The 22,037-nt window shown below is 23.7% G+C and overlaps 13 protein-coding genes across 13 annotated transcripts; 8 read left to right on the forward strand and 5 right to left on the reverse strand.

Annotated features, from left to right (window-relative positions):
* Nucleotides 1–1,277: 1,277 nt before the first annotated feature.
* On the forward strand, nucleotides 1,278–4,931 carry DDB_G0293300 (hypothetical protein; the record flags this gene model as incomplete). The annotated part of the gene is made up of 1 exon (XM_629184.1): nucleotides 1,278–4,931. One exon carries the CDS (start codon nucleotides 1,278–1,280, stop codon nucleotides 4,929–4,931), a length of 3,654 nt encoding a protein of 1,217 aa, XP_629186.1.
* Nucleotides 4,932–5,511: 580 nt separating this feature from the next.
* On the forward strand, nucleotides 5,512–7,592 carry DDB_G0293302 (hypothetical protein; the record flags this gene model as incomplete). The annotated part of the gene is made up of 2 exons (XM_629185.1): nucleotides 5,512–5,761; nucleotides 5,884–7,592. 2 exons carry the CDS (start codon nucleotides 5,512–5,514, stop codon nucleotides 7,590–7,592), a joined length of 1,959 nt encoding a protein of 652 aa, XP_629187.1.
* A 66-nt stretch (nucleotides 7,593–7,658) lies between these two features.
* Nucleotides 7,659–8,444, reverse strand: DDB_G0293304 (hypothetical protein; the record flags this gene model as incomplete). The annotated part of the gene is made up of 1 exon (XM_629186.1): nucleotides 7,659–8,444. One exon carries the CDS (start codon nucleotides 8,442–8,444, stop codon nucleotides 7,659–7,661), a length of 786 nt encoding a protein of 261 aa, XP_629188.1.
* An 816-nt stretch (nucleotides 8,445–9,260) lies between these two features.
* uba5 (UBA/THIF-type NAD/FAD binding fold-containing protein) lies at nucleotides 9,261–10,496 on the forward strand (the record flags this gene model as incomplete). Its single annotated transcript, XM_629187.1, has 2 exons — nucleotides 9,261–9,374; nucleotides 9,465–10,496. 2 exons carry the CDS (start codon nucleotides 9,261–9,263, stop codon nucleotides 10,494–10,496), a joined length of 1,146 nt encoding a protein of 381 aa, XP_629189.1.
* A 659-nt stretch (nucleotides 10,497–11,155) lies between these two features.
* Nucleotides 11,156–14,873, forward strand: DDB_G0293308 (hypothetical protein; the record flags this gene model as incomplete). The annotated part of the gene is made up of 3 exons (XM_629188.1): nucleotides 11,156–11,183; nucleotides 11,347–14,588; nucleotides 14,706–14,873. 3 exons carry the CDS (start codon nucleotides 11,156–11,158, stop codon nucleotides 14,871–14,873), a joined length of 3,438 nt encoding a protein of 1,145 aa, XP_629190.1.
* Nucleotides 14,874–15,694: 821 nt separating this feature from the next.
* DDB_G0293310 (hypothetical protein) lies at nucleotides 15,695–15,874 on the reverse strand (the record flags this gene model as incomplete). Its single annotated transcript, XM_629189.1, has 1 exon — nucleotides 15,695–15,874. One exon carries the CDS (start codon nucleotides 15,872–15,874, stop codon nucleotides 15,695–15,697), a length of 180 nt encoding a protein of 59 aa, XP_629191.1.
* Nucleotides 15,875–16,607: 733 nt separating this feature from the next.
* Nucleotides 16,608–16,945, forward strand: DDB_G0293312 (hypothetical protein; the record flags this gene model as incomplete). The annotated part of the gene is made up of 2 exons (XM_629190.1): nucleotides 16,608–16,791; nucleotides 16,899–16,945. 2 exons carry the CDS (start codon nucleotides 16,608–16,610, stop codon nucleotides 16,943–16,945), a joined length of 231 nt encoding a protein of 76 aa, XP_629192.1.
* A 384-nt stretch (nucleotides 16,946–17,329) lies between these two features.
* DDB_G0293314 (hssA/2C/7E family protein) lies at nucleotides 17,330–17,707 on the reverse strand (the record flags this gene model as incomplete). Its single annotated transcript, XM_629191.1, has 2 exons — nucleotides 17,330–17,604; nucleotides 17,695–17,707. The coding sequence occupies 2 exons, from the start codon at nucleotides 17,705–17,707 to the stop codon at nucleotides 17,330–17,332; spliced, it is 288 nt and encodes a 95-aa protein (XP_629193.1).
* Nucleotides 17,708–18,015: 308 nt separating this feature from the next.
* On the forward strand, nucleotides 18,016–18,354 carry DDB_G0293316 (hssA/2C/7E family protein; the record flags this gene model as incomplete). Its single annotated transcript, XM_629192.1, has 2 exons — nucleotides 18,016–18,028; nucleotides 18,116–18,354. The coding sequence occupies 2 exons, from the start codon at nucleotides 18,016–18,018 to the stop codon at nucleotides 18,352–18,354; spliced, it is 252 nt and encodes an 83-aa protein (XP_629194.1).
* Nucleotides 18,355–18,843: 489 nt separating this feature from the next.
* On the reverse strand, nucleotides 18,844–19,185 carry DDB_G0293318 (hssA/2C/7E family protein; the record flags this gene model as incomplete). Its single annotated transcript, XM_629193.1, has 2 exons — nucleotides 18,844–19,073; nucleotides 19,173–19,185. The coding sequence occupies 2 exons, from the start codon at nucleotides 19,183–19,185 to the stop codon at nucleotides 18,844–18,846; spliced, it is 243 nt and encodes an 80-aa protein (XP_629195.1).
* Nucleotides 19,186–19,475: 290 nt separating this feature from the next.
* DDB_G0293320 (hssA/2C/7E family protein) lies at nucleotides 19,476–19,793 on the forward strand (the record flags this gene model as incomplete). Its single annotated transcript, XM_629194.1, has 2 exons — nucleotides 19,476–19,488; nucleotides 19,561–19,793. The coding sequence occupies 2 exons, from the start codon at nucleotides 19,476–19,478 to the stop codon at nucleotides 19,791–19,793; spliced, it is 246 nt and encodes an 81-aa protein (XP_629196.1).
* Nucleotides 19,794–20,306: 513 nt separating this feature from the next.
* DDB_G0293322 (hssA/2C/7E family protein) lies at nucleotides 20,307–20,660 on the reverse strand (the record flags this gene model as incomplete). The annotated part of the gene is made up of 2 exons (XM_629195.1): nucleotides 20,307–20,566; nucleotides 20,648–20,660. The coding sequence occupies 2 exons, from the start codon at nucleotides 20,658–20,660 to the stop codon at nucleotides 20,307–20,309; spliced, it is 273 nt and encodes a 90-aa protein (XP_629197.1).
* Nucleotides 20,661–20,979: 319 nt separating this feature from the next.
* On the forward strand, nucleotides 20,980–21,321 carry DDB_G0293336 (hssA/2C/7E family protein; the record flags this gene model as incomplete). The annotated part of the gene is made up of 2 exons (XM_629196.1): nucleotides 20,980–20,992; nucleotides 21,083–21,321. 2 exons carry the CDS (start codon nucleotides 20,980–20,982, stop codon nucleotides 21,319–21,321), a joined length of 252 nt encoding a protein of 83 aa, XP_629198.1.
* Nucleotides 21,322–22,037: the final 716 nt, after the last annotated feature.

Below are 22,037 nucleotides of genomic sequence, written 5' to 3' on the forward strand. Positions count from 1 at the left end.
ACGGAGGAGGCTCGGGGGAAGAGAGAGGAGGCAGAGCAGGGGGGCGCATGGTGGATGGTCGAGAAGAGATGGCACCGCCGAGGGCGGGCAAGGGAGGGAGTCGAAGACCAGGCGGCACACGACCGCGGGGGCGGGAGAGGCAAAGANAGAAGCGGGCGTGGCGAGAGGGAGGGGGGCGCGACGGGAAGGTGCAGGACGAGACGAAGACGAGGGAATCGGTCTCGAGGGGCAGGGGGAGAGGCGCAGCGTAGACGCGCGCACGGTGTAAGGTAAGAGAAGGGAGAGCGGGGGGAGAACGAGAGCCGAGAAGACTGCTGATACGAGGAAACGACGGGAGATCGCGGGAGAACCACAGAGGAGGAGGCGAAGAGGGGTGGTGGAGGGGACGCGCCGACAGATGACAAANACAAGGCGCGCGCGGGGTGGGCGCCTCAGAGAGGGGGGGGGCGGAAACGAGGTCGGGGGCGAATAGAGGGAGAAATGAGGGAGCGAAGCCGAAAAGACACCCGAGGAGACGCGGACACAACAGGGGGGGGGGATCTCCTCTGGGGGGGGACGGGAAAGAAGAGAGGGGGATGTCTTCGCGAAAGCAAACGTATGTGGTGTGTTTAGAAAAATGTATCGGGAGGGGGGGGGGAAGAGACACAGGGGTGGTGTGTGTCGAGAGACAAAGGCTCACCCAGTGTTAGAAAGAAAAAATGTTTTGTTGCAAGAGAAAACATTGCCCCCCCCAGGAAGGGTGGGGCGCCAGGGGAAAAAAAAAGATGTTTTCCCCCAAATGAGGTGGGGGGGAAAGGGAGGGGGGGGGGAAAGGCTCCCCCCCCTCCGGGACATTCCGCCAAGCGGAAAATGGTCTAAAGAGGGAACTCCCCCCAGGGGAAAAGGGAAAAAAGATTTGGGAGGGCGAGGGGGTTTATAAAGGATTTGGGGGAGGAGACATACGGCAAGACACTCCAGGAAATGAACGAATATCCCCCGGCCCCCCCTTGAAAGTTGGAGGGAACACAAATTAACATGGTGGAGCAAAAATGCGGGTATAAATAAAATTTCCCCGGGGGGGGAATATAAACCAGGGAGAATGCCCACTTGTTCCCCAAAGGGAGGGTGGGGATGAAAATAAGTGCCCCGTTGGTTAAAAAAAAATTCCGAAAAAAAAAAAAAAAAAAAAAAAAAAAAAAAAAGACCAATAATTCAAAAAAATTAAAATTCAATCTCTCAATTGCCCTAATTTAATTTCCCACAGCAACAAATAATTATTATTATTTTTTTTTTATATTATGGATACTCTCACAAAAAATTCTTCAGATCTAAGCCAAATGCTTGACCCTGAATATTTCAAGAGTCAAAGCAGTGGTGATTCTAATAATCAAAATAATAATAATAATAATAATAATAATAATAATAATAATAATAATAATAATATTATTGATGTTAATAATAATAATAATAATATTAAAGATAGCCCAAAAAAAAAAACTGTAAGATTCACAAGCCAAGTAGAGTTTGTTGAACCTTCCCAAAGTCAAAATAATAATAATAATCAAAATAATAATAATAATAATAATAACAGTTCACCTGATATTAATATGTTCGATATAAATAATAATAATAATATATTTGATGTATTTCAAGATGATATACCAAATTCATTTATGCTATCAGTTATAGATGGTTCACAACAAATTATTTTTAATGAAGAGGATGATAGTGAAGAAATTCAACAATCATTATCACAGCAACAACAACAATTATCATCATCATCATCATTGGATAATTATTTATTAGATTCATCTTTGCAACAACAACAACAACAACAACAACAACAACAACAACAACAACAACAACAACAACAACAACAACAACAACAACAACAACAACAACAACAACAACAACAACAACAACAACAACAACAAAAACAATTATCAATAGAATTAAGAGATGATGAATATTATCAAAGTATATCATTACCAATTTGGGATGCAGTTACATCACAAGATCCAAAGATGGTAATGAAATTTGGAAAAATTAAAAGAAAAAGAGGTATTGTAATTGATAATAGAAGAAAGAAAGTACCAGATATTACAATTGATGATTTAATGAAAAAGGATTTATTAAGAATTGGTGACACATTATGTTATTGTATTGGTGGTGTGAATCATTTTGCATTACTATTAAGAGATGGGTATATTGAATATGATTCATTAAGATTGCCATCGGTACATGCATTTGTAATTCATGTATTATCAAATTTAGAAAAGAATAAAAAGTTTAGATGGTTTTCACCTTGGGATTCAGTTTCTGTACGTGGTAAATCTTTAAATTTCATTCGTTCAATCTTTCAATCAAAATTCTATAAAGGTGGTGATAATATTATTTATCAATATGAACCAACAACAGCAACAACAATAATAATTAAAAAGCAAGAATCTCCAATTAAATCTTCTTCACCACAAAAAAACATTTTAAAAGAATCACCATCACCTTCAAAAAATTTAAAAAGAACATTAGATAATACTGATAATTCTCAAAATTTAAATAATAATAATAATAATAATAATAATAATAATAATAATAATAATAATGAAAAAGATATTAGTGATAAAAATAGCAAAGATGATAATGATGATGATGGTGATAAAATAACTAAAAAACAAAAGACTGATGATAATATTGAAAATAATGGAAAACAGCAAATGGCAGTTGATGACGAATCCACTCAAAGTATACAACCAGTTTTAATTGATGATGAATCAACTCAAAAAATTATTGAGCAAAAAGATGAAAATGAAAAAGTAGAAAAAGAAAAAGAAAAAGCAGAAAAAGAAGATGACGAGGCAACACAAGCTATGGCAGATAATTTAAATAATGAATATGATAATTCACCAACTATACCAATGACAACAATGGAATGTGTTAGAGCAAATTTAAATACTGGTTTTAGAGATAATGACCAAGATGAAGATGAAAATGAAAATGAAAATGAAAATAAAAAAGTTACTTCAAAAAATAATAGTGAATCAACTTTACAAAATTCAAATTCAGATTTACCAATAATTTATTCATCACCAAATTATCAACAAAATAAATTTCAAACTCCTAAAACACCAGCACCTTCACCATCATCAACACAAGATCATTTCAATAGACCAACAATTGAACAACCATCTTCACCTTATAAATCACCTTCTAAATCACAACAACAAGCTTCACAAAAATCATCTCAACAACAACAATCACAACAACAATCACCATCCAAATCTCAAGAACAACAAGCCTCACAAAAATTATCACAACAACATCAATCACCATCCAAGTCTCAGGAACAACAAACTTCACAAAAATCATCACAACAACAGCAATCACAACAACAATCACCATCCAAATCTCAAGTATCACAACAATCATTATCCCATCAATTAACACAATTACAACAATCACCTGCTAAATCTCAAGAACAATCACCTGCTAAATCTCAACAACAACAACAATCCACATCATCATTATTAAATCACACCATTTCACCAAAGCAATCACAAAATAATACAAATCCAGATTCACCATATTCTTCAATTTCTCTTCATCAACCAATTTTCGTTACTCCTTCACCAAGAGGTTCAAATATGGGTAGTATTGTAAGTAATGGTGGTGGTAGTGGTGGTAGTAGCGGAAGTAGTAGTATCAGTGGTAGTATTAGCAGTAGTAGCGATGGAGGTTTAAATCACCAACAATCTCAATCTTCCCAATCCTCACAAAATTCATCATCATCCTCTTCATCCTCTTCTATATTTTCAATACCGGCAGGTCAAAAACCACCAACTCCATCTCCACTTCCATCAATTCAACCATCATTACCAATCCAAAATACGACAACAGCAACAAACCAATCATCACAACTTGGTAGTAGTAATAATATTAATAGTAATAGTAATAATCATTCAAATACATATGATGAATTACGTTCATTCCAAATTCCACAATCACAAAATAACTTTGAAGATAGTCAACAAACTCTTGATGTTGATCAACAACCTTCACAATATTTATCACCAAAAAAAGTATCACAACATTCTCAACAAAAAAAAAATCAATTATCTCAACAAAAATCATTATCACAACAACAATTATCACAACAGCAACATCAATCATCATCACAACAACAACAACAAATTATAATCGAAAAAGAAGAAAATATTTCATCACCATTAAATAAATCAAAGATTGAATTACCAATTATAATTGCAACAGGATTAACAGGATTAATGCAATTACATATTCATTCACTTTGTTCTGCAATTGGTGGAAAACTTGTAACTGAATTTAATGATCAAGTTACACATGTCGTTTGTAGTACACTCGATGGTGATGGAAGTAAAGAGAATTTAGCTAAAAGAACAATTAAATATCAAATGGGAATTGGAAGAGGTGGACTATGGTTAGTTTCATTCGATTGGATTCTTGAATCTTTGAATGAAAATCAATGGGTAAATGAAAGTGAATTCGAAATTCAAGGTGACTCAATTGGGTTAGGTTCACCATTGAAATCAAGACAACAACTATTTGAAACTAAAAGATTATTTTATGGTCAAAGTTTTTATTTAGCTGGTGAATTTCAGTCACCATCCCGTCAAGAGATTACCTCTGTAATTAAATCATCAGGTGGTATAGTTTTAGATCAGTTACCTCCAAAACCTCAGAATTTAAATGAAATGCTTCAATCAACTTGTACTGTAATTTGTCATCCACTTTTATCCTCAATTGATCAATCATTAATTCAAACAATTTATCTTTCAACTAAACATATTCCAATTTCTTTTAGTTGGATCTTTGATTCAATTTCAAAGTATAAATTATTACCAAAAGATAATTATTATCAATATCCAAATTCAAATAATAGTAAATTCAAAATTAATGATCCTTCAGTTGCTTATTAAAAAAAAAAATTAAAAAAATTAAAAAATTAAAATAAAAATAAAATTTAAAAAAAAGATATTATTATTTTTAAATAATAATACTAATAATAATAATAATTAAAAAAAAAAATATATGTGCCGATTTTTTTTTATTTAATACATATTATCAAACCCACATCTCAGATCTAAATATTTTTAAAATATAAAAAAAAAAATAAAAAAAACAATTTAAATAAAAAAAATAAACATTTACCACAAAGAGGGGATGGTTTTTTTTTTTTTAATGACACAATTTTTTTTTTTTTTTTTTATTAAATATTTATTATTATTAATAATACTATTGGTTTTTTTAATCATTGTATATTTTATTTGTTTTTTCAAATATTTTTTTTTTTAATATTTTTTTTATTATTAATATTAATTATAATTTTATTTTATTTTTTTTAAAAAAAAAAAAAAAAAAAAAAAAAAAAAAAAAAAAAAAAAAAAAGAAAGATAGTGGAGAATGAATTTATTTATTAAAAATTTTTTAATAATTATTTCATTATATTTTATAATTTTAAATTTTTTAATTACTAGTTTGGTAATTTTAGTAATAGTAATGTATTGTGGATATATTTATAAATTAGGTCAATTCTTATATAAAAAGAGATATTTCGAAATAATTTATGATCATGATCAAATATTATTGGAAAATCAACCACATTCATCTTCACCAAAATTATGTTATTATGACAATGAAAATAAAAAATATAAAAGAGGTTCAATAGAAATTCAAGATATTTTATATTTTAATATTTCAAAAGAATACTCCTACAATCATGGTAATGTTTTTGGATTTGAATTAACAAGTAAGTAAAAATAATATGGGTTAATTATTATTAGTAGTAAATACACTCACTCACACTCACTCACACACACACCACTAAATTCCAATTTTTTTTTTTTCAAAAAAACAATTATTATTTTAAAGTACCAGGAAGGGTTTTTTGTTTTTATACAAATACAGAATCAGAGAGAATTTATTGGATTGAAGCAATTACAACAATTTCATCAAAATTAAAACAAAATAAAATTGATAATAGAATTAATGATAATTTAAAATCAACCAATTTTTTACCACAGTCACCACAACTTTCTATAAAAAATGATCATGATGAAAATGAAAATGGGGAAAATGAAAAAGATGAAAATTATGGTGATAATAATGAAAATGAAAATGAAAATGAAAATGAAAATGAAAATGAAAATGAACTAAAAAATAATAATCAACAATTAAATAATGAGAATCAAAAATATTATTTCAAAGAAACACTATTTGAAATTTTCAATTTAATTGATAATTTAAATAATAGAAAAATAAAATTATTAAATTATCAAAATATATTTAATAAAGAAATTATTTATAATATCAATAACAACAACAATAATCCCAATGAAAATAAATTTAATCAAATCAATATTTTTAAAAATCAAATATTTGAAACTCAATTTAAAATTAATTCAATTATTTATCCATTAATTAAATCAGAATTAAAGTCAATTAAATTATTTTTAAATGGTTCATTAGATAATAATAATTTTAATAACTCTTTTTTAATAAATAATGAAAATAAATTATTAGAAATCTTAAATGAAAATAATAACAATAACAATGAAATGGAAAATTTTGATGAGAAAATTAAAATTTCAAGAGAACAATTAATTTTCAAAACAAATTTATTAAAAGAAGAAATAAACCAATCAAATAATAATTACAACAATTCATCAATTTCAAATTTAAGTATTTTATTTAAAAAAATTTCAAAATTAAATTCAGATAATAATAGTAAAATAAATAGTAATATAAATTATAGAAATAAAATTGATGACCACCAAAATGAATGTAGTGAAATTAAAAAATGTGATATTTTAGAACTTTTTTTTAATGATGGTATGTTAAATAAAATGGAAGAATATAATATTATCAAAGAAGGATTTAATGAAAAAATTAAGGAAATGGATGAAAAAATAATAAATATTGAAAATGATATTAATCTTTATAAAAATTCAAACATTAGCAGTGAAAATCAAGAATTAAATGAATTATTAATTTTATTAAATGAAATTAGATATTATAATGATTTCACTATTAATCATTTTAATCATTATTTAAATTTTATAAAACAAGTTTTACTATTAAAAAGTCAATGTAAAAATATTAAATTACAACAAAAACCAATAACCTCAAATGAACAAAATAATAATATTTCACAATTAGATTTATTGGTAGAATCATTAATTAAAAAACATAATAATAATAACATTAATAATAACAATAACAATAACAATAATAATAATAACATTGGTAGATGTTATAGTGTTGGAAGTGATAGATCATTAAAAGAATCAATTAGGTCAACCTCATCTCTTTCAAATTTTAGTGTTTCATCTTTAAATACAGCACCAATTTTAAATCCAAGTGGTAAATGGATATTACCATCAAATTTTAAAAAGATTAGCACTGGATTATATCAATTTGGAAGCAAAAGAATTAATGCTTCAATTCGTGATTCTGATGGTAATTTAGTAGTCCGTGTTGGTGGTGGTTATTTATTATTTGTTGATTTCGTTTATAAATATGGTGAAAGAGAATCTTTAAAATTAAAATCTCAATTAAAATCTTCACAAAATACAATTTGAAAAAAATAATAAAAATAAAATAATAATAATATTAATGTTTTTTTTTTTAATAATTCTTTAATTTATTTATTTCTTTTTTTTATTACCATTATTATTATTGCTATTAAGTTTTGGTAATTTTGGTAATTTTGGTCTAACTTTTAAACACATTAAAAAGAAAGAAAAGATTGAAGAGATGACAGATAATACTGATTTATGTTTACTTGTTAAAAAGAATAATGCAGAGAAATCTAATAAAGAGATGATATAAGATACTATTAAACCCATATAAGCAAATTTTGAGAATATTTCAGATTGAGTTGAAAGTACATAAGTATTGAATAATAATAAAAAGAAATTCAAAGTGAGTGATAAATTTATAAGTATTGATTTAGTTGATTTCTCTTTTTGAATTAATGCCAATAATGAAATTAAGCATTGGAAAATTGCAACTAATGATACCATTAATGTATACATTGTTACAACTGATATTAAAATTGGATTTTGATATAATGGTATAAATTCATTATTATTGTTATTGTTATTATTGTCAATTTGGAATTCATTTTGATTATCTAATAAATTATTATCATATGTACTATATTGTTCTTCTGTATTGATATTATTATTATTATTATTATTATTTGAAATACTACTATCTGTATTGTTGAATAAACCAAGGTCTGATTTTGAATAATTTAATAAAGTTATCAAATTAGATGGTTGATAAAATCCAAATCCACCTAAAATTAAATATATGAAACAATCGAATCTTAAATAAACATCAATAATAAATTCTCTACTTTTGAACATAACTTCATATAATGTTTTCTTTTTTTGGACTTCTGTTGGTTTTGGTTTTGTTTCTACCATTTTTTTATTTTTATTTTCTTTTATGTATAAAAAAAAAAGATATATATAATTGATTTTTTAAATTACAAAAATGTAAATGTAATTTAATTTTAAAAATAAATAAGATATACAAATCGACCGAATGAAAAAATGAAAAACAAAAAAACAAATTAAAAAAAAAAAAAACTGAAAAAAAAAAAAAAAAAAAAAAAATTATAAAAAAAAAAAAAAAAATCCCAGGATTCAGTATTTAAGTATGAAATAATTTGTTTATTTTTAAAATGTTCGTTTATTTTAAAATAAACAAAAAACTGGGATCAAAAATATCTTGGGAAAATAAAAGAATTAATGAAATGAAATGAATTTTATTTTGGTAATGTTTAAATTTTTTATTTTTTTTTGTTAGGCAAACATGGACAATAAAATATGTCATTGTAATTGTATTTGATTTATTTGTTTATTTATTTATTTTTGGCGGTTTGCTTTTTTTTTTTTTGTGAACATACTTTTTTAATTAAAAATTTAATTTAAAAAATATAAAAAAAAATAAAAAAAAAATAAAAAAAAAATATTTGGTTCACAGAACAAAAGACCAATTATTAAAATATTAAAATAAAATCTATCTTAAAGTTTTTATTTTTAAATAACAATTACATAATATGTTTATTTATTTATTTCTTTTAATTTAGTTTATTTTAATTTTCTTTTTTACCATCTTTGTTATTTTTTATCATTTTTTTTTTTTTCATTTTTTTTCACTTTTTTTATTTTTTATTTTTATTTTCTTTTTTTTTAAAAACAGTTAAATAATAGCACAAATAAGTATTTTTTAAAAAAATGGCAACGCCTTATAGAGAGAAAATTGAAAAAATGAGTTCAGAGGTTATTGATAGTAACCCATACTCAAGATTAATGGCATTAAAGAAAATGGGTATTGTTAATAATTATGAAGTATGATTGAACAACAAAAATAGAAAGTATATGTATATATATTTTTAAAATTATTATTAATTTTATTTTTATTTTAAAAAAAAAAAAAAGAATATTAGAAATTTATCAGTTATAATTGTTGGATTAGGCGGTATTGGTAGTGTTGCAGCAGAAATGTTAACAAGATGTGGTATTGGTAAATTATTATTATTTGACTATGATACTGTTGAAATTGCAAATATGAATAGATTATTTTTTAGACCTGAACAATCTGGTAAGAGTAAAACTATGGCAGCACAAGAAACTTTATCATCAATTAATCCAGATGTTCAATTTGAGTCACATAATTATAATATCACCACCATTGATAATTTCGAGCATTTCAAAGGACGTATTGAAAAGGGTGGTTTGGTAGAAGGTGAGCCTGTGGATTTAGTATTGGGATGTGTTGATAATTTCGAAGCACGTACAGCAATAAATCAAGCATGTTTAGAATTGGGTAAAAGTTGGATGGAGAGTGGTGTATCAGAGAATGCAATCTCTGGTCATATCCAATTGATCATACCTGGTGAAAGTGCTTGTTTCCAATGTGTACCACCATTGATTGTTGCAAGTGGTATCGATGAACGTACATTAAAACGTGAGGGTGTTTGTGCAGCTTCGCTACCAACAACTATGGGTATAGTTGCAGGTATGTTGGTTCAAAATACTCTCAAATATTTATTAAAATTTGGTGAAGTCTCTTCATTATTAGGTTATAATGCATTATTAGATTACTTTCCAAAAGATAACATGAAACCTAATCCAGAATGTTCAAATTCATTTTGTATTATTCATCAACAAAAATATAAAGAATTTTTAAAAAATAATCCAAAAGAAAATTTAATTCAAAATAATAATAATAATAATATTAATAATAATGAAAAGAAATCTACATATGAAAATGAATGGGGTATTGAATTAATTGAAACTTCTGAAGATTTTAATAATAATAATAATAATAATAACAAACCTTCAAATAATTCATTCGAATTTTCTTATGATAAAAAACCAACTGTAGAATTAAATGAACAATCAACTGTGAAAGTAAACTCATCTTCAAATCTTGAAGATTTAATGAATCAATTAAAAAATATGAAATAAAATAAAAATAAATTAAAACAATAATAAAAATGAAAATAAAAATAAAAATAAAAATAAAAATTTTATTTTATCTTGATTTCTTGAATTTTTATTTTTTTTTTATTTTTATTTTTATTTTTTTATTTTAATTTTATCTTGATTTCTTGAAAAGTATTTTCATACAAGGTTACAATGATTAAAAAAATGAAAAAAATTTTTTAATAATTTTAAAAAATTAACTTCACAAATCAATTATTAGGAGATCTAAATCTTCCTATGTGGCATTCAAACGATAATTTTGGTCTGAAAATTCTCATAATTATTTGAAATGTTTGTAAAAAAGAAAAAAAAAAAAAAATTAAAAAAAAATAAAATTTATTAAATTAGGCACCCCCATATAAAAAAGAAAAAAAAAATTAAAATTAAAATAAACAAAAAAAAAAAAAAAATTATTTCAGTTAAAAACCCAGTACTACTGTTTTTTCTTTTAAAACCCTTTACAAAAGAAAAAAAAAAAAAATAAAAAAAACAATCAATCACTTTTTTTTTTTTTTTTTCTGATTGCCCTACATATATGCAATCAATAATAAAGGTTTTTAAAAACAAATAATTTAATCGACTTTTTTTTTTTTTTTTTTTTTTACACAAACAAAAGAAAAAAAAAAACAAAACGAAACAAAATGTTTTCCCAATTTAAACAAATCATAGGTATGATATTTAATTGATTATTTATTTATTTTTATTTCATTTTTATTTTTTTATATTTTTATTTTTGAATAATAATAATTAAATAAATTATATGTTAACATTTTTTTTTATTTTTTTTTTTTATATTATTTTTATTTTTTTTTTATTATTATTATTAAATTAGATTCAAAAATTGATAATAAAGTTAATACAATCAGTAAAAAGATTCAAAATAAATTAGTAATATTAAATGGAGCAGGAGGATCACCAAATAAAGGTAATAAGGATAGAAATTTTAAATTATCATTTTCAAGTATGATATTTATACCACCACCATTACCAACAATACAAAGTGATCCAAATTTATTTAAAGGTGCACCAGAGACAGAGATGAGTCAATATAGTGAGAATGGATTTTCATTCTATTATGAAGAGTTTGAGGAGGTGGGAATGACAGCACCAAATTTAATAGTACAACAAAATATACCAAACATTCACCCAGAACCATTGGAAGGTATGCATCCGTATGGATTTAATTTTGAAGAGTATAATCAAAGAAGGGCGAATATGAATTTAAATCATGCAAATGTAGATTGTAAACCACATTTCCTACGTATTCAAAATGAGAATCCAATAAAGAATTATGCAATGACACCAACTAATCAAAGGATTTTAAGCAAGGCAGAGTTGATGCAATGTTTGCAACCCACTAATATCACCTACATTTGCATCACCGATCAATCGTTTACCAATAAGGAGAGAAGAGCGTTCTTGAAGAAACTTGCTCAGTTTAGTTCAGTTGAGACTTTGATTGTTAAAGGGTGTGGTATTAAAAGTTTTGCCAATGGTAGTAGATTCCCAGTACTACGTTTTGTTGATTTATCACAGAATAGTATTAAAAATTCATCAGGTATTAAGAAATTAATAAAATATTCACCATGGTTAGAATTTTTAAATTTAAGTGGTAATGGTATATCGGCATGCACGGAATTGGAGTGGAAACAACGTTGCAATCGTCTCCTATCGACATTGACTCAATTGGAGAATATAAATTCAAAAGCGATACCAATAGATGATCGTATTGGTGCAATTTCATTATATGGTCCAACCAATAGAAAACAACAATTGGAGAAAATCAGATGGGAACTTCATTTAGATTCATTGGCTGATGTTAGAGCATTGAGACCCATTCATCCAGGTTGGCAACCACAAGGTATACTTCATATTCAATTGAATAATTGCCAATTACGTCATTTCTACATTGGTGCAATGGTAAATTTAAATAGTTTAGATTTATCAAGAAATCTTTTAACTGATATCTCTTTTAGTGGTATTGAAAAATGTACATATCTACAATATTGTAATCTATCAAATAATCAATTGGCTCGTGTAGATACTACTTGTCAAATGTTTGAATTCACTCCATCGATTCGTTGTGTTGTACTATCAGGTAATCCAGCTACCTTTTCGAGAGATCTCTATAAAAAGGAGTTAATTTATCGTACTAGAAATGGGTGTGGTACAAATAGATCATTGGGTATTCAACAAATTGATACGGAAATGATATCGATAGATAATAAAGTTTCGACAATTCATGAATATGAATTAAAGACAAGTGGTAATCAAGAGGTTGCAAATAAAGTCTCATCAGAACTACGTTGGAAATTATTAATAATTGAAAGGTTTGGTCATAAACAGTTACAAAGTATTCCAAACTTTTTCGATAGCATTAGACATATTGCATTCCCAAAATCAAATATTCAAATGGTTGATGTATTTTGTTTTAAGAATATTGAAATCATTGATTTCAGTGGTAATGATCTATTCCAATTCAATGGTTTAAGAGCATTATATTCTTTACGTGTACTTTTATTACAAGATAATCCAAGATTGGATACGAAATCAGTCACTGATCAATTGGATCAATTGGAAAGTTTAGAATCTATAAATTTATCGGTAAATGGTGATCAGACACATCAAAGGTATCCAAAGAATACTCAAAACTCTCAATACAGAGCATTGGTACTTGGAGTGGTGATACCAAAGAATCGATCATTCATTCTATTGGATAATAATGTTATTTCAAATTTAGAACGTGTTGAAGCCTATAGAAACGCAGGTTACTCTAATGATTTAGTCGAACGTTATAGATTCTTTTTAGCATTGACAATTAATTGCACTCTACCATTTGGTCGTCAAGTTTATCCTGATCAAGTTGAAATTGGTAAACAATATGATCCAACACAAGTTACAATTCTTAGAAGGCTAAGAGAATGGCAATTGACTTCAGAGTTTATCAATTTCTCTTACTTTACAAATGTTCAAGAAATTGATTTAACCAATAATCGTCTAACTGATATTTTAAATATTGGTTTACAACAATTGAATAATCTTTCAAAACTTTGTTTAATTAATAATCAAATTAATAATCCATTACCATTGATAGCTCAATTATTGGATTCAATAAAGTCATTGGAGATCATTGCAATTCGTGGTAATCCTTGTATGAGAAGCCCAAATGATAGATTATCATTGATTGGTCATATGTCAACAATGAAGTCAATTACAGAATCAACATTAAAAGTAATAGATACTGAAATTACAATCTATGATAAAGTTGAAGGTTGGAAACTAGTTGGTGGTCCTTTAAAAGATGCTGAAATTTTAAAATTAAATTATATCGTTAAATTTAAATCAATAGATTTATTCGATCATCATTCTTTATTTAATTTAGAACTTTGTGATTGTGCTTTAGAATATTTAGATATTACACCATTTATAAATTTAAGAACACTATTGTTAGCAAATAATAAATTTAAATTATTATCAAATATAGTTGGTTTGGGTAGTGGTAGTTGTCAACAATTGTTTGCATTGGATTTAAGAAATAATCAATTGGATTCAATGTCTGATTTTAAAACATTGCTATTATCATCATCATTACCACAATTATCAGTTATTGGTTTATCAGGTAACGGTTTCACTAAATCATCAACTAGTCAAACTTTTAATTATCGTTCAAAATTCTTGGCTTTAATTACACCATTATCTCAATCTCATCTCTATCCATTGTCAATGTTGGATTCAAATGAAATCACTCCTGATGAAATTAATGATTGTCAACCATTGGTTGGTGTTGATAAAAAGGAATCGTTATTTAATATTTGTCTATTAAGAAGATCAACTTCTCCTGATTTCTTTAATTTAACTGAATTGGATTTATCAGGTTGTAATGTAACATTTTGTAATTTTGGTTTACTTCAAAATTTAATTATACTCTCATTATCAGATAATAATATCTCTGATTCAAATTTAAAAGATAGTAGTATCTCTTCTTTAAATAATCTTAAAGCTTTAGATTTAAGAAATAATAGATTAAAAGATTTATCAATTTTATGTAAAATTATTGATTTATTAAATATTGAAGTAAGTAAAAATATTAATAATTATTTATAATAAATTATAAATTATAAATAATAAATAATAATAATAATATTAACTATTTTTTTTTTATTTATTTATTATTATTATAATTATTATTAGACATTATTTGTTGAAGAAAATTCATGTTTTGAAAAAGATACTCCAAAAGATAGAATTAAATTCTTTAAAAAATTAACAAATTCCAGAGTTTTATCAACTATGAAATATTTAAATGGTTCTGAAGTAACTTCAAATGATACTATTAAATTTAATAATAAAAAGAAATAAATAAATAGTTTTTTAGAATTGTAAATCTTAACAATGACCAAGATTTTTTTTTTTTTTTTTTTTTTTTTGGAAAATAAAATTTAAAAAGAGATATTACAATTATTTTAAAAAGATTTAAAAAAAAAAAAATGTTTTTTAATATTCATAGCTATGATTTTAGTTTTAAAATTTTGAATCTTCCCTGTATTAAAAAGAACTGTAGAAAAAGAAAATTATTTTACTAATTATTATTTTTTATTTCTATTAAAATTTTTAAAAAGTATACATACAAACTTTTTCAAATCTTCCAAAAATATAATGATATTCTTTGTTCCTTAACCAATTTGAACCAAAATAAACTAAAAAAAAATGATTTATCTTTATTATTAATATTTTAAATCATTGTTTTAAAAAATTTGAATCTTTTCATTGTATTTTCTATGTAAAAGAGAAAAAAAATCAAATAATTCAGAAAAACAATTAAAAAAAAAAGAATTTAATTGATTTTTTACATAGAGAATATTGTAAAAGTATTCAAATGTTGAAAAAAGTAATCAAAAATTTCAATAATAAAGAATTAAATCATTCTTTCAATTTGTTGTAGTTTATTTTGGTTATCTCTAATCAAATCTGATAACAATAAATATAATCTAAATATTGATGTGCTTTATTTATATTACCATTTGCATATCTATGTTTAAATTGATTCTTTAAACTTTTATGAATGCATCATCCATATAAAAAAAAAAAAAAAAAAAAAAAAAAAAAGAAAATTATCGATAAATTGGTATTTTTATTTATTTTTTATTTATTTATTATTAGTATTATAGTTTTTAAAAAGTTTACTTAGTAACTTTTGGATCATTATTCCTAGGAAACATTAATATTATTCTTTTCTTTTCAGAGTTTAAATATTTCATTCGCTCTAGAGATTGAATCAATTGGAGAAAGATAAAACATTGAATAATATCACTTTTACCAGGACCATTGGCTACATTAAAATTGATTACATCTAAAAGCATGATTCTAGATCCATTTGTAGTTTCTTAATCTCCAATATACAAATATTTTTTTTTATTTTTTTTTTTTTTATAGTAGCATTTAATTAAAATGGGAGATTCGATGTATCATTTTGAAAACAATTATTTGGTGTATATAAAATTGTTTCTAAATTAATATTTACCTCTTTTTTTTTTTTTTAATAAATAAATTATAAAAATTATTAAAAAAAAAAAGTAAAAAAAAAAAAAAAAGTGTTGAAAAAAAAAATTAAAACCAGAAAAAAGAATTAAATAAATAACCAAAAAAAAATAAATAAATTTTCTATTCAAGTATCTCAATCAAATTAATTTTTTTTATTTTTTTTTTTTTAAAAAATCTATTTATTAAATATATTTCTTCTCATTGTTATTCAAAAAAAAAAAAAAAAAAAAAAAAAAATCCCCCGATTCAGTTCCTAAAATAATCCGTATTTAAAAAAAATGATTAAAAAAATATAAAAAAATAAAAAGAAAGCATTGATTTTTTAAAAAAAAGAATTTAATTGTGTTTAATTAATTTTTTTTTTTAATTTTTGGTGGAGGGGTTTTGGAAAAGTGAAAAAAAAAAAAAAAAAAAAAAAAAAAAAAAAAAAAAATTAAAAATAAATATTTTTTTTTTTTTTTTTTTTTTTTTCATAAACACACAAACCATCAGATTTTTTTTTTTTTTCTTTTATTTATTTATTTTTTTTCATTACCTTTTAATTTAAAAATCATGTCTGAAATTAATGTAAAATTGGTTAGCTTAAGAAATGTTATTTTAAAAGAACATTTATTTAATATGCAAAATTCTAAATTACCAGTAACACAAATTTGTAAACATTTTCAAATTAAAGATTTAGTTTGGTCTGATATTGACGAACCTTTACCAGCCGATGACAATGGTTATTCTAAAATGAGTAAGTTTTTATTATTAGTTATTCTAACCTTTTTTTAACATGTTTAATTTCTTACTTTTTTTTTTTAAAAAAAAAAAAACAAAAAAAAAAAAAAAAAAAAAAAAAAGCATTTGCAGGAATGAAATCAATCAATGTTCGTGGAACTGCATTGTAATCTTAAAAATTGTAATATACACAATATAGAAAAAAAACAAATAAAAAACAATATTTATATTAGAAATGATTTATTTTATTTTATTTTATTTTATTTTATTTTATTTTATTTTATTTTATTTTATTTTTTTTTTTTTTGGTATAATGGATAATTAAATATTTGGATTTAAGTAAAATGAAAAGATATTTCAGTTATTCAAAGGAATTAATAAAGGAGAGGTTAACTCTCAATTTATTAGGTTAATAAATTAAAATTAAAATTAAAATGTTTAGATAAATTATAAAAAAAAGTAAAAAAAAAGTAAAATTAAAATAGGAATTAATTTTTTTTTTTAAAGAAAAAACTTTAAAAAAAACTCTAATTTATTTAAATTTAGTAGAAAAGTTAACAACATCTACGACGACGACCAATATCGATATCAATATTAATGATATTGGCGTTTGAACCGCCACAACTACCATTAAAACCACCAATACCACCCCATCCACTTAAACCACTCCATCCAGCTAAACCACCACTACCACCACTACCACCACTACCACCACAACCACCATCAAAACATGAAATTGAATTATCATTACTAGCAAATCCATTAAGATTAGAGGCACCAATTGAACTTCCCATTGAACCAGTTGAATTTGAAATTGATGAAATTGATTCTATTAAATATTAAGTTTTAATAGTAAGTAAATGATAGGTTACTATTTTTAAAAAAAGAGAAAAATGAAAAAAATAATAATAATATTTACTAAAAATTGCCATTTATTTGTGTATTTTTTTTTTTTATAACTTTTTTTTTTTAAAATGATTTTATTTTTTTTTTTTTCAATATAAATAGTCTATTAAATTGTTTGATTAATTTATTTTAAAATTAAAATTTATTATAAAACAACAAAATATGTGTTTTAAATATTTTTTTTTCTTTTTAAACAAGTCTATTTCAACTTTTTTTTATATTTTATTTTATTTTTTTAAAATTAAAAAACTATAAATTCTTTTTTTTTTTTTTTTTTTTTAAAAATAAATAAATAAATAAAATACAAATAAAAAAACAAATAAATATCAAACAAATGACAATTTTTAGTAAATATTTTTTTATTCCTAATTAATAATAGTAAATACTTGAAAATATTAAATTACTAATAATTTTTATAATAATAAATAATTTAGATTCAATTTCATCAATTTCAAATCCAACCAGAACAGCATTAAGTTCAATCAACACCTATAATTATAATGGATCATCTGTTAATGATAATTCAACAGCATATTTTGATAATGATTTTGGAGGATGGGGTGGTTTAGGTGATTTTGGTAATGGTAATGGTTGTGGAGGTGGTAGTTCAAATGTAAATGTTATTAACCTTGACATTGATTTTGGTCGTCGTCGTCATCGTAGATGTTGTTAATTCGCTTTAATTATTAAATAAATATTTTATACTTGCAATTTAGAAGTTAAATAGTTTTTTTTTTTTTTTTTTTTTTTATAATGGCTATTAATACATATGCAAGGTTTAATAAATATTGAATGTAAAATAAATAACGCAATTGTTATTTTCCTCTCCTTGAGATACTTATTTTCATTTTATTTATTGTTTTTTAATTCTTAATAGCATGCTAGTTGTTGATTTTTTTTTTTTTTTTTTTTTTTGTTCTTTCTTTTTTTTCTTTGATAGGGGAAAGTTGAAAGTTTATAATAAAAAAAGAATTAAATGATTGGAAAAAAGTAGAGTTTAAAAATTAAAAATAAAATAAAAATGTCTTGGTGAATTATTAAAATTAAAATAAAAAAAGTAAAATAAAAAAATAATAATAGTTATAATAACAGGGATTAAATTTTTAAAAAGAAGTTTTAAATGAAATATTTTATTTATTTAAATTTAAATTTTGTGAAATAATTAACAACATCTACGATGACGACGGCCAATATCGATATCAATGTTTATGATATTTGCATTTGAACCACCACAACCAACATTAAAACCACCGATACCACCCCATCCACCTAAACCACCACCACCACCACCACCATCAAAACATGAAATTGAATTATCATTACTAGAAAATCCATCTTTACTAGAGAAACCAATTGAACTTCCCATTGAACCAGTGGAATTTGAAATTGATTCTATATTATATTTAATTAGAATGGTTAGTAAATAGTTAGTTATTTTTTTAAAAATAAAAAAAAAAAAAAAAAAAGAAAATATAAAGAAATAGTATTTACTAAAAATTGCCATTTTTTATATTTATTTGTTTATATGATTTTATTTTTATTTTTTTAAAAATTTTTTTTCAATTAAAATAGTTTATTAAATTGATAGATTAATTTATTTAAAATAAAATAAAAAATTTAAATTTCCATTATTAAACAAAATTTGTGTATTAATTATTTTAAGCAATTTTATAATCCTTTCAACTTTTTTTTTTTTTTTTTTCAAAAATTATAAATACTAATTTTTTTTTCATATTAAAAAAAAACAAATAAAAACAAATATACAAAAAAAAAATAAAATAAATATATCAAGAAATGTCAATTTATTGTAAATATTCTATTTTTTAATATGAATATACTTAAAAATTTTAATAACAATTTTAAAATAATAATTTATTAGATTCAATTTCCTCAATTTCAAATCCAACTAGAATGGCATTAAGTTCAATCAACACATATAGTTATAATGGATCATATGTTAATGATAATTCAACAGCATATTTTGATAATGATTTTGGAGGATGGGGTGGTTTAGGTAATTTCGGTAATGGTAATGGTTGTGGTGGTAGTTCAAATGTAAATGTTATTAACCTTGACATTTATATTGGTCGTCGTCATCGTAGATGTTGTTAATTCACTTTACTCTAATTAATAAATAAAATAATAATTTTTTTTTTATTATTATTTTAAAAGATATTATTCAAAAATTAATTTTATTATTTTTTTTTATATTTTTAGTATAAAATTTTTTTTTTTTTTTTTTTTTTTCCTTTAAATTTTTATATACTTGTATCTTAATATCATAATTTTTTTTTGTGTTTTTCTTAAAATAAAAAAAAAAAAATAAAAAAAAAATAAAATTTATTTTTTAAATTAAAAAGTGTTTTAGATATTGATTTATTTTTATTTTTTTTCTTTTCTTTTCTGTTTTTATATTAAAGGAACTTTAAAATCAAGATTGGAAAAAATAATGTCAACTTTAAACTTATTGAAATAATTAATTGGAATATTCAGAAATTAAACAAATAAAATTATAAATGTTAAAGGTATTAATAGAGAAAAAAAAATTTTAAAAAAACTTAAATTTTATTTGAATTTAGGAGAAAAAAAGATAAAAATTATCCAATTTTTTTATTAACTTGTAAATTAACAACATCTACGACGACGGCGACATATATCAATGTCGAGGTTAATGATATTTGTGTTTGAACCGCCACAACCACCATTAAAACCACCAATACCGCCCCATCCACTTAAACCACTCCATCCACCTAAACCACCACTACCACCACAACCACCATCAAAACATGAAATTGAATTATCATTACTAGCAAATCCATTAAGATTAGAGGCACCAATTGAACTTCCCATTGAACCAGTTAAATTTGAAATTGATGAAATTGATTCTATTATATTTTAATTTTAATAGTAAGTAAATGATAGGTTATTATTTTTTAAAAAAACAGAAAAAAAATAATAATATTTACTAAAAATTGCCATTTATTTGTGTATTTTTTTAAAAATGATTATTTTATTTTTTAATAGTTTTTTTTTTTTTTTTTCAATATAAATAGTTTATTAAATTGTTTGATTTTTTATTTAAAAATTAAAATTTATTATAAAACAACAAAATATGTGTTTTAAATTATTATTTTTTTTCTTTTTAAACAAGTTTATAAATATTTCAACTTTTTTTATATTTTATTTTATTTTATTTTAAAAAAATTAAAAAACTATAAATTCTTTTTTTTTTTTTTTTTTAATAAATAAATAAATAAAATACAAATAAATAAATAAATACAAATAAAAAAACAAACAAATGACAATTTTTAGTAAATATTTTTTTTTTCTTAATTAATATAAGTAAATACTTGTAAATATTAAATTACTAATAATTTTTATAATAATAAATAATTTTTTAGATTCAATTTCATCAATTTCAAATCCAACTAGAACAGCATTGAGTTCAATCAACACCTATAATTATAATGGATCATCTGTTAATGATAATTCAACAGCATATTTTGATAATGATTTTGGAGGATGGGGTGGTTTAGGTAATTTCTGTAATGGTAATGGTTGTGGAGGTGGTAGTTCAAATGTAAATGTTATTAACCTTGACATTGATATTGGTAGTCGTCGTCATCGTAGATGTTGTTAATTCGCTATAATTATTAAATAAAATATCAAATATTTTATTAGTTATCATTTATTCCCTTTAATGGATAAACAATGATTAACCAAGATTAAAAAAAAAAAAAAAATCTTTTTTTGGTTATCATATTATTAAAACTACTAAAAATTTTTTCAATACTTAAAAAACATTTTTAAGTTTAAAAATAATACAATTTCGGTTTCTCTCATAAAAAATTGAAAGGAAGTAATTTTATGTGATACTGGTGGGGTAGTAAATAATTTATTATTTAATTATGAAGACAATGTGGAGACGAATACAAGAAGTTATTATTTATATATCTCAATAGAAGATTTATAGTTATATATGTATAGCATTTTAATTCTTGTTTAATTATTCCTCAGAGGAATAATGCTAATTAATTAATACTATTTATACAAAAAATCTATAAACCTCTTTAGTCTTGTATCTGGGAAATCTTGAAAATTAAAAATATTGTAAAAACCATTCAAGTTTGAGCACTTTTCAAAATTTGAAAATTATACATATTAATTTTATATGGCTCATATAAAAATATTTGAAATTACAAAAAGTGAGTTTTACAATATTTATTATTTATTTTTTAAATTTACAGAATATATCACTTAATAACATGAAAAACAATTTCTCATTAAAAATCAAATTATAATAATATCAAAATAGGGTCTCTAATTTTCAAAAATTGATTCATCAAATTAGGAATT

This window comes from Dictyostelium discoideum (genome assembly GCF_000004695.1).
Source record: "Dictyostelium discoideum AX4 chromosome 6 chromosome, whole genome shotgun sequence".
NCBI lineage: Eukaryota > Evosea > Eumycetozoa > Dictyosteliales > Dictyosteliaceae > Dictyostelium > Dictyostelium discoideum.